The following is a 13695-nucleotide window of genomic DNA, read 5'->3' on the forward strand; positions in this document are numbered from 1 at the left end:
AATGCGTTTGTATTTGTATAAAGTGAGAAAAAGTTGTATATATACATATATTTTTGTTTCCCTCTCCCAGATCTCGCTTGCATCTCTCGCTTATACAAACAGAAAAGAAATGTATAAATTGTGTTTCCGTTTGTATAAAGCGAGAGAAAATATATATACACATGGAAATATATACATCTTTGTTTTATACACTTATAATTATACAATACAAATATTCTTATGTCTAGTTTACTTTTGTCTTTTTCACTTTCTCATTTTACACAAACACAGATTATACAATTGATTTTTTTGTATATGTATACCGAAACAGAAACAGTTTATATACAACTATTTTATTTTGTATATATATATAGCAAAATATACATATTTATGTTTGCTATGTAGCGCAATTACGTAACTATAGTTATAATATACAAATATGATTTTTGTGTTTGTTTATGTGACAAATGCTCTTAAAAGAAATCCAAAACATAATTTCGCTTACTTCTTTCGTTTTAATTTATTTGTCTGCTCTTTGCTTAGCGCAAAACTTTAAATTTTTTTTGAAATTTACGACCTAATATATTAAAATTAAAAAGTTATTAAAATAAGAAAAAAAATATTTCAGTATCATTTCTCTCCAATCAAAACAAACCACATAAAAGGAAATTTATTCTTTTTTTAGTTTCTTTTGTCTCGTGTATATATATGTACCTTGTGTATATTATTATCCATTTACTTATATTTTTCCCTTCTTTTATCACAAGCCACTTAATTTGGAAAAAAAAAAAACAAATAATAATAATAACTCCTTTTTTTATATATATATTTTTTGTCGTTTCTCTTTTCCCAAATTCCAACTGATTTATTTAACCATATTATATGAACAATATACAGCTCATAAAAACACTTTTTTCCCTCTCTCTTTTGCTTATATTATACGACTCTACAAAAAAAAAAATTAAATAAATACTCACAAAACTTTATAATAAGCTTCAACTTCCCTTTTTTAAAAAAAAATTACAAAAAATGGTGAATTTTCTTCTGAAAATTTTTATATTTTGCTATGTTGTTGTATTAGTTTCTGGATTTTCAGAAAAGCTCGAAACGTTGTCGTTTAATGAAGGATATTCACAACTTTTTGGTCATGATAATCTTATGGTCATTGAAGATGGAAAATCAGTTCATATTTCTCTAGATGAAAGAACAGGTTCATATTTTATTTAATTTTTTCACTTATTTGACACTATTTACGTTCGAGACGGAGTCAGAAGTTGAAGTTTATGATTTAAAAATAATTAAATTGTTCAACGTTCTAGATAGGTATTTGAATTTTTTTTTTATATTCGTCCTTTTATTTATTAAAGTTTTATATATATTCAAGGAGATAAGTTACATTATAAAGTTATATTTATGATTTCACAGAGGAGTAATAGTGAAAATTATAATTTTTTTAAAAATATATACTTAAATGTTTTTTTATTATGTATATTGCTTCGTAAATTTAATTAATATGGAATAGAGCTTTTTATATTGGTGTATATTTAAGATTATGGATATCAAAATTATTTTAGTTTTACATGATTGTTACAATATATTTAAAATTATAAATTTTAAAATATTATGTCAAGTCAAAAAATATTTCAAATAAATTGAAACAGATGTACTAGTTGCTTTATTTTGAGGGAATTTATTCATTTGGAAATTAATGGATTAATTTGCAGGAGCTGGATTTGTGTCACAAGACTTGTACCTTCATGGCTTATTCAGTGCTTCTATTAAATTACCAGAAGATTACACTGCTGGAGTGGTTGTTGCATTTTATGTAAGTTGAAAATAAGTAATTTATATATGTATATTTTCGATGAATATGTTTAACTGACCACCCTTCGATCAATGTATTAACGTTAGACTATAATATTAAGTTCACAACCAAATAAAAATAGTTAAAATTATAATAAGATGATTTTTATAGCTGATCTTAATTAGTTTAAGATTATGGCTTGTAGTTCGCGTTTATTTTATCCTCTTCATATCTCAGACTCTACTTAGTATTACACTGAATATGTTATCGTTGTTAATTTTTTTTGGGATTACTATTGACAGATGTCAAATGGAGACATGTTTGAGAAGAATCATGATGAAATTGACTTTGAGTTTTTGGGAAATATTAGAGCTAAAAATTGGAGAATTCAAACTAATATTTATGGAAATGGTAGCACAAATGTTGGTAGAGAAGAAAGATATGGACTTTGGTTTGATCCAACTGAAGATTTTCATACATATACAATTCTTTGGACTGACAGCCACATCATGTAAGTACCTAATTCAACCTCCCCTATTAAAAGAAAACGGTTTCAGGTCAGCTTTCACACACCGTCAATCTGTCATTAATCACGAAATATATGTTACCTTTCACCAGTATAAGTACTTCGGATAAGTTTGCCCAAAACTTAAGTGGATGAGGGAAATTTACCTAACATCTTTATTATCTATATTGAGATTGAAATCGTAGTCTTTCGTAACCTTTTTTAGTTCATTGACTACTAGACCAGACCGTTTATGCTTTTCTTGATTTTGGTCAAAGTGCTTTGCAGGAAATGATTTGTCCTGTTATGTGTCTTGTTCTTCATTCAGTGTTAGTGACAGATGTAGCTTCATAGCTACACATTCAACTGAATCCAGTATTTTCAACATAATATGCATGTGGAAAAAATAAATTTTATAATTTGAACTCGTAATTTTAAAAGTAGATAAATTCTCGATTCGCCTCTATGCAAATGTCATCCCTTGTTCAAGAGGTACTAAGATAGAGTTTTTTATTTCCTTTTTGTTTGATCAACTTATATTCTAACCTTATACATCTTATTAAAATGACATAACAGTACGGATAGGTCAAGTCTGTGTACACTCTACCTTCTCCAGACCCTATTTTGTGAGACTACGCTGGATATGTTGCTGTTGTTATTTAACATTTGATTATACTTTGTTTGTTTTTGTGTATTTTTTTTGCAGCTTTTATGTAGATAATGTACCTATAAGAGAGATGAAGAGAACACAAGCAATGAGTGGGGACTTCCCTTCTAAGCCAATGTCTTTATATGCTACAATATGGGATGGTTCTAGTTGGGCTACTAATGGGGGTAAATACAAAGTCAATTACAAATATGCCCCTTACGTCGCAAAGTTCTCCGATTTCGTCCTCCATGGATGTGGTGTTGATCCAATTGAATTGTCTCCCAAGTGTGATATTGTCCTGGATTCTGCATCCATCCCAACTAGAATATCCCCTGACCAAAGGCGAAAAATGGAGAGGTTTCGAAACAAGTACTTACAATATTCATATTGTTATGACCGGACACGATACAATGTTCCTCAATCTGAATGTGTGATTGATCCTAAGGAAGCTAATCGCCTCCGAGGATTTGACCCTATGACCTTTGGTGGTGTCCCTCGTCATCAGAACAAACGACACCACCAAAGGCAATCCAGGAGGGAAGATACGTCCGCGAAATAAGAAAGAAGGATATTGTTGATATTTTGTGTCCAGTTTGATTGAAGATATGGTGATTTTTCACAATGAATAGAGAATACAAAAGAGAAGAGAGGTAAATGGGATTTTTAGTATTTACTAATGTATATTTTTCATGAATCATGATGGGGTATGTATGTATATATATTTTTAGCTTGTTTTGTTGATGTTTAGTACTATTTGGGATTCTATTATTTAATTCAATTTGGTGATGATTTTTCTTTTGTGAACTTTGGTTAGTTACATAGTGTTAGATGTTACATATTTACAACATTGTTGCATTTGCAGAGGAGGCAAGGGTCTTCAATTTCTAAATGAGTAAAATGTTAGTAATATTTCTGTTGTCTATGTTGTTTCCTGCTAACTCAAAATGTTGCCGCATCTGTATCGAATATTTCAAAATTACATTATTTTTAGAAATTGAAGGACGATAAATAAGAAAAATAACAATATTTATATTGATTTTATGAAATGATAAATATTAAGGATTATTTATTTTTAAGAAGAGTTAGACATATAAATATGGAATATGAAGGTAAAAAAAAGGAAGGCAAATATCTATAGTGAACATTATTTAAACACAATATCTTTTTTTCTTTTAGATACTCTTATTCAAAATGGAAAAGGGTCTGATATACCCCTCAACTTTGTCATTTAGAGCTGATATACCCCTCGTTATAAAAGTGGCTCATATATGCCCTTACCGTTATACAAACGGCTCACATATACCCCTGCCATTACAAAATGGCTCACATATACCCTTCATTTAACGGACGTTAAAAAATTAGTTTTAAATTTATATTTGTTACTTCTAATTTTTTTTAAAAATGATTTAGGGGTATATATGATTCTTCTATCAAAGTTCAAGGTATATTTTAATTTTTTTCATACAAAAATTATTTTTTGACTTCTTTTATTATAATAATTTGAGTTTCTTATTCTTATTTTGATTTTTTCTTTCATTCCTTAGTTTAAAGAAAAAAAATTTAAATTATTTTTTGTGTGTGTATTGTAATTTAATTTCGTATTCAAAGAAAAAATTTGTTCATCTACAATAAGTTTTACAAGAATATTAGTGAAACATAAATAAATTTGATTATCAAAATAATAAGTATAAATTAGTCATTGAAACAAAAAAAAGTCAAAAAAAATATGTTTGACGAGGATTAAATTTACTCATATGTGAGCCATTTTTTTACAAGTAGGGGTATATATGAGCCACTTTTATAACGAGAGGTATATCAGCTCTAAATGACAAAGTTGAGGGGTATATCAGACCCTTTTCCCTATTCAAAATTAACTATGCATGATATTCATGAGTAATAACAAACAACTTTAAAGAATTAAATTAATAACATTTATTTTTAATATTAATAAAAGAATTAAATTAATAATATTTTTTTATAGTTGTCTGGACAATTACTGAAGTTGTTTGGACAACTTCTAAAGTTGCTTAGATAGCTATTGAAGTTGTCGAACGACTAAAGAAGTTGTCCCTACAACTACTACAGTTATTGAACTAAAATATAAAAGTTAAAAATTTAAAATTATTATAAAAACATTTTTTAATTTAATATATATTATTTGTCACTTCTAAGTAAGTATAGAATTTTTAATACCCGAAAAAATTTTACAAACTAGTTTGTCCCTTCTAATAAACTTCCGGTATGAACTGAAAGAAACTTTTAGCTCCACTGAGAATAGATTTGGGAGGATTTCCAGGAAAAGGGTGTTCAATTTCTTGGCATCCCAAATGCAAAATTGGCTTGCTAAGGACTTGTTGCTTTCAAAATTCCAAACTGGGTTTTCCAGGTAAACAAGTTTTTGACTAGAATTTCTTGAATTACTTTGAGGGGAAATATGGTTAGTTATAAGGGTAAAGAAAAAATTGTTTTTGATGATCAAAATGAGGAAAACAACATATTGGTAGATAGGAATTTTCTTCAGTTAAATGAGTATAAAGGGAATTCCTCTGAAAGGGTAGCTGAGAATGAGGAGATTCAGGTAGAAATTAGAGAAAAGATATCAAAAGATGGAATCTTTGATCTTTCCTCTAAAAGGGTAGCTGAGAATGAGGAGATTCAGGTAGAAATTAGAGAAAACAAGCTAAAAGATGGAATCTTTGATCTTTCCTCTAAAAGGGTAGCTGAGAATGAGGAGATTCAGGTAGAAATTAGAGAAAACAAGCTAAAAGATGGAATCTTTGATCTTTCTTTAGCTTGCCCTAGCACTAGTAGGAGTTTACAATCAGTGGATCCATCAAATAACAACACAAGGATTGGGTATTTCAGGAATGGGTCCTTGTCGTCATGTTATTCCCATCCGTTTTCCCATAACCTTAGCTGCTCACTTACACTGAGTTCAAAAGAGGATAGTGAGTATTCCGGGGAGGGAGCTAATTGGTCAGGTTTTAGCAAGTTTAGACCAGTTGAAGCAGGAGATTGTACATTACCAGCTCATCCTGGTGGAAGTAGCTTAGCTTTAAGTTGTAGAATGCAGGTCAATAAGGATAATGATGTTGATAGGATCAGTAGCTCGGATAGCAATTCGTATTTCTCATTCGAGTTTCCTGCCAGACCAACAGGTGATTCGAGAGTTAGAGGGAGTATGGAAGTAGGAAGAGCACTCCAATTTTCTCAGCCTGAGAGAATCCTTGCGGAGATAGTTTCACAGTCTGTTCCTCTTATGGCTCAGATTGTGCAGGAGCTTCCTGATGAAACGGTTGAATCAACAAAGGATTACTTGAGAAGTCTAATTGCAATTCCTGAGAAGAAAGACCTTTTGGTCAGCCTTCAGAATATGCTTCATGGGAGATCTGATCTTAATGTTGCGACTCTCTTAGAGTGTAATACGACTCAACTACAAATTTTTGTTGCCATAAAAATGGGTCATAGAAGTTTCTTATCTTTGGAAAACCACATTCAAGTTGCTGAATTGATTGAGATTTTTTCTCTTGAAAGGTGTCGGAACATACGCTGCAAAAGTGTGTTACCTGCTGATGATTGTAAATGCAAAATTTGTTCAAGAAACAACGGATTCTGCTCTGTATGCATGTGTCTAGTATGTTCTAACTTTGATTATGCCACTAATACTTGTCGTTGGGTAGGCTGTGACCGATGTTCACACTGGTGTCATGCTGTTTGCGCTGTTCAGAGAAATCTTATAAAGCCAGGTCCAAGTATCAATGGGCCATCTGGAACAACTGAGATGCAATTTCACTGTCTTGGTTGTGGTCATTCTAGTGAAATGTTTGGATTTGTTAGAGACGCGTACATGCATTGTTCAAAGGACTGGGGTGAAAAAACTCTAATAGAAGAGCTTGATTATGTTCAAAAAATTTTCGATGGGAGTGAAGATTTTAAAGGCAAGGAGTTGCATGCTATAACTTACGGGTTGCGTGACAAGCTTGAGAAACAGATGATCTCTCCTTCAGACGCCTGCGATTTCATCTTTCATTTTTTTAAATGTGAGTATTAAGCCAAACCTTATCCTTTGCAATTTCTGTTGAATTTGGATTGGTGTGAATGGGAAACGGAAGAGTTCAAAATGGAGCGAAATGAAACGTTATTTGGCCTTAGATAATGGAACATATCTCTACATTAAAGTTTAACTATCACTCTGTCTCTTGTATTTTTGTTAATTTTTCCTTTTACATGGTTGTGCATTGCTTCTGTAGTACAGAAATTTACGTGATAGAGTATGCTAGTCTTTATAAATTATAACGATTGATCATATACGTAAATAAGCTCAATTTAATAATAAGGCATTAGCTGTGACAATAGAGGTATGCTTCTTGAAATGAAAAAGAAAGTTTTACCCATGGGAAAGGAAGAGTGCTGCTGGCATTTGTAGTAAGAAGAACAATGATCATTAAGTTGTTCTAATCGGAGAAGTATTTGAAGTGGGATTTGATTAGCGCCAACAAACATAACTTTTTAACTGCAAAAATGAAATAACTATGGAATAACAGAAACCTTAGTTTTCCTCCTCTTTTTGTTTGTTTCAAAAGTTATTTCTATGTACGACAGCTAAAAAGCAAGGCACCGAAGATGACATCTTTTGAGATTTTCAGCGACTAAAATGCACGGTTTTCCTTTTAGAAGGCAGATGATAAGTTCCAAGTGCTGTATGAAGAGTTAGCTTTTGAATATACAGATTGGTGATCAACAAGCTATAACATTATCGCTCCAACAACAACAACAACAGACCCAGTGAAATCCCATGAAGTGGTTCTTGAGGGGTAGAGCGTACGCAAACCTTAAGATTACCTCATGGAGGTAGAGAGGCTGTTTCCGACAGACTTTCCACTCAAGTGCATCAAATCCAATATAATATTATCGCTCCTAGTGTATAAAACAGTAACATCACTGTACTGCTAGAGTGCTACTTATAACTTCAAAAATAATTTCATTAAAAGGCTTCGAGTCATTTACCTGACAATTTTAAATTTGAGTTAGACAAAACCACTTGTAGTATATGTTAAAGCTACGTAGCTATGTTATTTTCTAATTTGCAGTGTGTTGCATTTTCAGTTTAGGGCTTATCCCAGTGTTATACTATTTGACATTTATCAATTACTATATGAGTCATCCGAAATGAACCATTGATTGCTAACCTTCATGTCTCTGTGGCACATTTCCACTAATTCTGATTTTCTGTTATTAACAGACACGGATGGTTTGTCACAGTTTCTTTCATCCAGTTTTCCAGCATCCATCCCTCTTGCTGATAAATTTTATTCAACATAATGAGCTCTTCAAATGGAAGAAAAGGTATGATTACCGCTGATCATCATCAAAACGATGCCAAGGAGCCCTTTTAAGTCTGATAAAATGATCGAGGATGAATGTTCAACCATAAAAGAAAGATGAACTCTTCAAGGGAAGAAATATATGATAGTTTGTAAAGCATTGCGAGGATCCCTCTTAAGTCTTATTTTCTAATTAATTTAACTTTTATTTTTGTGAGCCCCAATTCTTAGCTCTATTGATGTTTTTTTTTTTGTCAAAAGCTAGCATTGTTGTTGTGGTAGTATTTCTCATGTAGATTCTTGTCCTTTGATTTCTTATACTATATACAATCTCTTGTTCTTCGACTGTTGCACTATCTTGTTGTAGCTACTATTCCTTTTTTTCAGAATGCTTTGTCATGCTTTCTTTAATATCTGATTTGATATGCTTTTCCTTGAGCCGAGGCTCTATTGAAAACAACCTCTACCTCCCCAAGGTCGGGGTATGGTTTGCGTATACTCTACCCTCCCCAGACGTCATTTGTGGGATTACGCGGGGTATGTTGTTATTGTTGTTGCTAGCTTTGTGGTTGTGATAATTCTAGCTACTTTTTCCCTCATTAAAGACATTAAGATTTGAATTTGATGCTTTTGTTCATGTTCATTGCCAATGACTTCTAAAAGGGGAAATAGCCTGCTGTTTTTCCTTCCTTATTGACTATCAAAGTCCCAACCTCATTCTGTCTGAACTGTTACACTGGCCCCTGCCGAGATGTCTTGGAAGGGCAACGTAAAGCAAGGTGATTATCTTCCGCCAGGCACTTGCAATGTCATCATCCAATTTTTTTCACTGTGAGTATGAAACTAAACCTTATCCTTGTAATTTCAACTGTTAGATTTGGTATTTTTCGTCCTTACAGATAACGGGAGCATATCTCTGCGGTAAATCTTAACTCTCTCTGCATTTGGTTGTTTCTTTCTTTCATCTTATTCCTTTTATATGTGTCTGCTCTGCGTGCTACACTGTTCTTAGTTGTTGATAGAGAAGCTCTTCAAACTAAACATTTTATTAGTACACATATCATCCTCTAGTACAGACAAAAGGTCATTAAAATAGACCATATCTGCTAGTACAAAATAGTATAAGTGAAGATAGAAACCAGCCTAGTAAGTAAACTTTACATAAAACTATAACTAACATTTTTGAACTCCTCGATCGATCGATCATCAGATACTGCAGGAATAGTCAACAGTCTCTCCAATTGCCAGTGGCATTCCATCTTGCAAGCAGTCAATGGGAGGAATCGTTAACGTCTGCTGAATTCCATAAGCGTTCCAGCAGAAAGGATCTTCCATGAGCTCGCCTTCATGTGGTAAGAGTTCAACTTCAGACATTGTAATATTAGTGCAGGCTACAGTGTCACTACACGCAAAGTGTATGGGGGCGCTCCTCACGTCGTAGGTGCCCTTGATGCTCCGGTACGAGATGTCGCCCACACTTACAGCTGATGTCTCGTTCCGACAGCCTTTTGAGAGGCAATAGTATTGGTCTATGATGATGCAGTTCCGCACATTTTCCATTTGGATTGTGTCAAATGATAGCCCTGTTACTGATCCTGAACCTCCTTGCCATGTCTTGATCCGAACTCCGTTGTCCGAGTCGCGAATAATGGCGTTACGGACCGTTATGTTCGACACACATGCCTGGCTATTGTGCACCCCTAGGCTCCCAATACTGCACACACAACAATATACTCAGTGTAATTTCACAAGTGCGGTATGAGGAGGATGGTTAGCACACAGCCATATCCCTACCTTATGAAGGTAAACGAAAATTTATCGGATTTCAAAGTGGCTACCAAACACCAGATGAAAAATATTTGATTTATTCTAAGATAGGTTTGACATGATTAATTAAGAAGATTATAAAAGAAAAAGATAGATCTTGTCCTTATTACATTAATTAGAAAAATAAAGATTCAGCTTTTTGTATGTATTTTATTTATTCAATTATTTATTTATACTTTATATTATAAGTTTATTTATAAAATTTGAGTACTTCGAAAAATAAATAGAAACATAAAGTACCTGATCCCGTGACTAGGCCCACATGTGACTGCTTCAATCTCAACATTTGAACAACCAGGCCCTATTGATATGCAATCATCCCCTGACACAATCACACATTACATTATTATTATTATTAGTTTCGTCTACGGTTTAACTCAACACAAAATTTAAGAAAAAATGAACCAGATTATTAACGTTAAAGGTTCGTTTTGTACCATTAGCTATGACGGAGTTGTAAATTCCAACAGACTTGGTGTCCTCGATATGAATTCCGTCAGTGTTTGGACTAAGCTTAGGCGAAGAAATTGATAATTGGTCTATCAATACTCCTTCGCATCCATCGAATTTCATGTGAAACATAGGACTATTTTGTATTCTTAAACCTCGCACTGTCAAATTTGAGCTCATGAAAAATCTTATCATCTGTCAAAAATATAAATATCACTACAATAAAAATCTTATCATCTGTCAAAAATATAAATATCACTACAATTGAATTTTATCGAACTCGTAGAAATGAAGCGTGAAGGTAACTTACAGAAGGACTGTCACATGGTCCAGGTAAAGTTGAGCCATTAGGTCCCTGAAATTTGACAAAAGAAATTGTACTGATTACTATACATATATTCACGAGAATTCTCTGACTTTATGCTTATTGATACGAGTATATTTGTCCGATTTAAGTTTTGTACACTGATCATAATATAAAAAGAATATTTACGTAAATAATTGTAAGTAACACTAAGACAATTGTACTTGCATAAACACTAGTTTTTAATAACTTTGATAATTAATCTCTAATAAATGACATTTTGTTTTGTAAGTTAAAAAGATAATTTTACGTAACACTATTTAATAACTTGATTCTTAATCTCTAATAAATGATATTTTCACTTGTCTCAATAAATGCGGTTCATATATTTTATCTAATACAAAAAAATTAAATTACTACTTAAAACAAGTCATAAATGTTTCTGTTACGATAAAATAAATAATTTAAAATTCAATTATTTCTAAATCTTGAAAATATAATTAGACCAAAAATGAAACTATACATCAAATAAATCCTATTTCTAAACAAATAGGCCAATTAGAAAATAGAGACGGAGGCAGATAGAAGGACACTCACGAGACTCTTTAAAACAACAACATCAACAAAATACTCGACGTAATTTCATAGACGGAGTTTAAGCACGATAAAGTAAGTATATGCTAACCTTATTTTTATCTCAAATGATAATAACAATTGTTTTCATTACACCCTCGTTTCGTTTCAACAAAACGATATAAAAGACATACGCAGAAACAACAACAAGATAATAAGATAACCGAAAATCGAAAAAACAAAAAAAGTGACTTACCCTATGAGGTTTGCAAGGGAGTTCCCACCATTTTTCACCATTACCTTCAATAGTACCAGTACCACTAAAAGTCATATTATCAAGTTTATAAAACACAATCCATTGCCTTTTACTATCTTTTTTAGGCCAACAATCTGGTCCTTCTGGTGTCATTAACACCCCATTTACCTAATTCACCCAAAAAAATAAAAAAAAATTAACCAAACACAATTCGAAGCGTAATATTTATCGTATAAATTGAAATAGAAGAAATATGTACGTACACGAAATTCGAGTCCCGGCTTGCAAGGACCATAGAATATAGTGGAAGTGATCATAAAAATACGGTCCGCGGGAGCCAATAGCACCGCGGACTCAACTTGACACGCGGCTTTCCAAGCCGCGACAAACGCTTCGGTGTCATCCGTGGAGCCGTCACCGACGGCTCCATATTCCATGACATCGAAAATGCAGTCCTCTTCCGGGTTCAAAGTGGGGCCCCCTCCGTAACTCGGGTCGGATGGTACTACATTACTACTAGGAGAAGAAACTGGTGATGATGATGATACTGGTGATGGTGATGGTGATGGTTCGTTTACGCTACCTTCGATAGGACTAGGAGCACTATTATTATGACTAATAACTTTTTTGCTCTTTGTTTTCTTGGAAATGTGATGTCTTGCATCAACATTGATAGAATTACTAGTAATAATAATAATAATAAGACATAGTAAAAGAAATATTTTCTCCATTTGAAGGAAAAAATAACTAAAATTTTACAAAAAAAAAACTTTAATGTTATTGTACTACTTTGTGTGTGTTTTTTATGTGGCAAGAAACATATGAAGATGAGGTTGTAAATTTATACTAAAAAAAGTTAGGGACACGTGGCGAGTTTATGTTGATTAATACATTGTTGTCTAAAAGAATATTAACTGTTGAGAAAAATTTAATTTTAAAATAATGTGAGACAATGCCAGGTCATACATGTGAGAGGCTCTTTTACTGTTTAACGTTTGAACTTGTGGGTCCCACTTACACCACTATTATTTTGCCACGTATCACTTTTCTATTCTTATATTGTAGCTCGTGAATAAACGGAGAAATAAATAACAACTCTATCTTTTGGATTTAATAAAAGCAAAAAATAAATAACAATTCTATTCGCATTGTTGTTTTGTTCTTGATTGGGTGACTTCTTGTTTTATTGTTTTGTTCTTAAGTCGGTGATTTCATTTTTTGTTAATATGTCTCTCAAATATTGCTATATGTTATTGTTTTGTTCTTAAATCGGTAATTTCATATCTTGATTGATATATCGCTTCGTTTTCTTTTTTAAAAAGACAATATATTTTACAAGAAAATAATCTAGTGAAATAAGAGTTTTTGTCAAATAGTATTATTCATCGGTTTATAAGTTTTGTACGATAAATATATTTTTTAAAAGAACCTAAATGTACAAACTAAATATAATGAAACTAATGAATTCACACTTATAAAAAATAATTTTTTATATTAAATGTATTTTTTTTCAAAATTAATTGAAATATTTATTCTAACATATATAAAATAATTTTGAAGATAAATGTATCTTTCAAAAAATCTAAAACATGTAACTAAATGTAATGGAGCTTATGAGAATACCTATATTCAATCTAAATAATTCTTGTCGAATGTATTAATTGTTTCAAAATTAATTATTGTAGAAAATATAAGATCAATGTATCCTTCATTTTATGTCACGACCCAAATCCGGGGCCGCGACTGGCACTCACAGTTTCCCTCCTATGTGAGCGAACCAACCAATCTAACCCTTATCATTTTAACATATATTAACAGAAAATAATGCGGAAGACTTAAACTCATTAAATAAAACAATTCAATAACTTCTAAATTTCAACATCTATTATTTCCCCAAAATCTGGAAGTCATCATCACAAGAACATCTATCTCAAATTACTAAACTAAGAATGTCTAAGAACAAAAATAACTAAAAAAGCTAGTCCATGCCGGAAGTTCAAGGCATCAAGACTTGAAGAAGAAGA

At 32.1% G+C, this 13695-nt stretch overlaps 2 protein-coding genes and 1 pseudogene across 2 annotated transcripts; 2 read left to right on the top strand and 1 right to left on the bottom strand.

The window, feature by feature from the left end:
- The first annotated feature begins 894 nt into the window (after nucleotides 1-894).
- LOC107018365 (probable xyloglucan endotransglucosylase/hydrolase protein 27) lies at nucleotides 895-3741 on the top strand. Its single transcript, XM_015218829.2, has 4 exons — nucleotides 895-1189; nucleotides 1704-1804; nucleotides 2086-2294; nucleotides 2995-3741. Exons 1-4 carry the CDS (start codon nucleotides 1009-1011, stop codon nucleotides 3494-3496), a joined length of 993 nt encoding a protein of 330 aa, XP_015074315.1. The 5' UTR covers nucleotides 895-1008; the 3' UTR covers nucleotides 3497-3741.
- A 1409-nt stretch (nucleotides 3742-5150) lies between these two features.
- Nucleotides 5151-8647, top strand: LOC107018435 (annotated as a pseudogene).
- Nucleotides 8648-9289: 642 nt separating this feature from the next.
- On the bottom strand, nucleotides 9290-12470 carry LOC107018436 (polygalacturonase At1g48100). The gene is made up of 6 exons (XM_015218918.1): nucleotides 11935-12470; nucleotides 11672-11839; nucleotides 10849-10893; nucleotides 10526-10733; nucleotides 10329-10410; nucleotides 9290-9975 (listed from the first exon to the last, which is right to left on the bottom strand). Exons 1-6 carry the CDS (start codon nucleotides 12400-12402, stop codon nucleotides 9468-9470), a joined length of 1479 nt encoding a protein of 492 aa, XP_015074404.1. The 5' UTR covers nucleotides 12403-12470; the 3' UTR covers nucleotides 9290-9467.
- Between the last annotated feature and the right edge of the window lie 1225 nt (nucleotides 12471-13695).

This window comes from Solanum pennellii, chromosome 4, assembly GCF_001406875.1.
Source record: "Solanum pennellii chromosome 4, SPENNV200".
Taxonomy (NCBI): Eukaryota; Viridiplantae; Streptophyta; class Magnoliopsida; order Solanales; family Solanaceae; genus Solanum; species Solanum pennellii.